Genomic DNA, 2,302 nt, shown 5'->3' with positions numbered 1-2,302 from the left:
TCCAAGTCGTATTGTATTGAAACTTCCCTCAAATATTTATTGAAAACACCCAAGATATAGAAGTCTCGTGTAGCACTTACGACATCACCACCATCTAGCCAATGACAGAGCCCAGCGAGCTGGGCAAGAGCACGTGATCTATGATATGAATGACGCCATTGTCACAGTCGATGTCAGCCTCTTCCAGCATCGCAACGCCATTCAGGCGGATGTCGTCTGGAAACACCAGGGAAATTGGGGTAAAAGGCGGGAACATAGATTGATGGTCAGAAAAACCATAAGAATTTAAAATGATACACTTTGTAGCCATATTAGGAACTCCGTAAAAAGATTTCGTAAAAAGAGATGCTAAGAAAAATCGAGTGTGTAAAGAAAAATGTTAGTAAAAAAACGAGCTTGAGAAAAGAAAAAAGAAAAGCTGAACAAAAGGGAGTGGGAAAAAATGATGTTGTATATAAAATAATGAGAAGATTCGAAAAAAATGCAATACTATACAAGTGAAAAAAGAGATGATAAAGACTTAAATACAGGTAAATAAACCGCAAAATCATGGAGAGCAATAGATTAAAAACATATATATATATATATATAAATAAATAAATATATATATATATATTATATATATATATATATATATATATATATATATATATATATATATATATATATATATATATATATATATATACATATATAAATCCAAATCCTGGAGTTGGTAATCTAGTGGTAAGTGGTTATATTAGGCTACCGGATCCGTAATCGTGAGATTTCGAGTTCGGGGGTTCGAGCCTCAGCTCGGTCCGATGTTGTGTCTTTGGGAAAGACACTTTACACGAATTTAGTATTTGGTTCCGTCCATTTGGAGATGGACGTTAAGTTCGTAGATCCTGCTTCTTAAATAATCTAAAAGTGGGGATAAGGGCGTTAAACCTATACCTATACCATTTCTAAAACCCAAATAAATGTTAGAATAAACGTGAAGAAGAGGGACAACGTCTGACCTGTGACAGAGACGCCAATGTTGTGGTTCCTGTACAGGGTGGTCAGAGTTCCATTCCTGTCCAGACTCTGCAAGTGCAGGGTGCCGGGGTGCACGTGGTATTCCAGGACATCTGTGTTTGGTCAGCATGAAAAAGTAGGTCATCTCGGAAAATGTGGGGTATTATTCATTTTTTTAGCTTATTGTTATTATCTTTATTGTCCTTTTTCGGAAGGGTTGGAGGTAACTGGTCACGATACATTAATTGAACGTCTACCTTTGTTACTCCTTCTCTCTCTCTCTCTCTCTCTCTCTCTCTCTCTCTCTCTCTCTCTCTCTCTCTGTGTCTCTCTCTCTCTCTTTGTTGTTTCTTTCACTCTCTTAGATAGATAGATAGATAGATAGATAGATAGATAGATAGATAGATAGATAGATAGATAGATAGATAGATAGATAGATAAAATTGAAGGAACAAACCTGTCTCCTACCTGTAATTAGTAGACTAAATTGTCCCAAACGGGCCATAAAACTGGTACAACAACACATATGTCAATGCTCAGCCCTGTTGTTGGGTTCCATTGATGGGTTGTTGTTCTAGCCTTTCCCTTTGTTGTTTTTGTCTACCTGTCTTATTTTTCCCTTCACTAAATGATGTTACCATGTTGATGAAATCCCTTTCTTCAAACAAGCTTTAGATTTCCCATTTTTTCTGTCGATCTGTCTCACATTAAGACCCTGCACTAAATCACGGTTCTCGTTTTCTCCAAATTCTCTTTTCTTTAACAAGTCTTAACTTATTATCCTGTACTAAATGGCCATCGTCGTGGTGATAAGATTGCCTTAGCTATAAAAAGTCCTACATTTCACTGCTATTGTGTCGGTGTGCTTCTGTTTACTCAAATTTAAACAGACTGCTTGGTGTAAGTCTCCGCCATACGCCATTTTGAAAAATGACGTATTATGAGGGAATCTTACACTGAGCATTCGAAACTCCAGACTCACATTTTAGAAGCTGAGTGTCTCGCTTGAGGCGGTCCGTGATGACGTCACTGAGTTTTGCGAAGGCATCAGCGGATGGGGCAAACATGGTGTATGGACCAGCTGGGGAGAGAAGAACAGTAGGACTATAGTTATTTTAAGTCAATAAAAAAACATATAATAACCAATAATAAAACACTCCACGTACAAACACATACATAATAATATACACACAAAAACGCACACATACACACACAAACACACACACACACACATACACACATACACACACACATACACACATACACACATACACACACACATGCATGCACGCACGCACGCACG

At 37.6% G+C, this 2,302-nt stretch overlaps 1 protein-coding gene across 1 annotated transcript in view; it reads right to left on the bottom strand.

Annotated features, from left to right (window-relative positions):
• The window catches only part of LOC101861092 (periostin), an 8,442-nt gene continuing 6,140 nt past the window's right edge, over positions 1-2,302 (bottom strand). Inside the window, exons 5-7 of the mRNA XM_005112041.2 lie at positions 1,982-2,080; positions 1,002-1,112; positions 1-216 (exon numbers count right to left, since the gene is read on the bottom strand). Coding sequence (XP_005112098.1) covers positions 95-216; positions 1,002-1,112; positions 1,982-2,080 — 332 coding nt within the window. The 3' untranslated portion in view covers positions 1-94. The remainder of the gene's footprint in view (positions 217-1,001; positions 1,113-1,981; positions 2,081-2,302) is intronic.

This window comes from Aplysia californica, unplaced genomic scaffold (assembly GCF_000002075.1).
Source record: "Aplysia californica isolate F4 #8 unplaced genomic scaffold, AplCal3.0 scaffold01169, whole genome shotgun sequence".
Lineage (NCBI taxonomy): Eukaryota > Metazoa > Mollusca > Gastropoda > Aplysiida > Aplysiidae > Aplysia > Aplysia californica.
The sequence above is the reverse complement of the archived record's forward strand: the minus strand, read 5'-3'. Positions and strand labels throughout refer to the sequence as shown.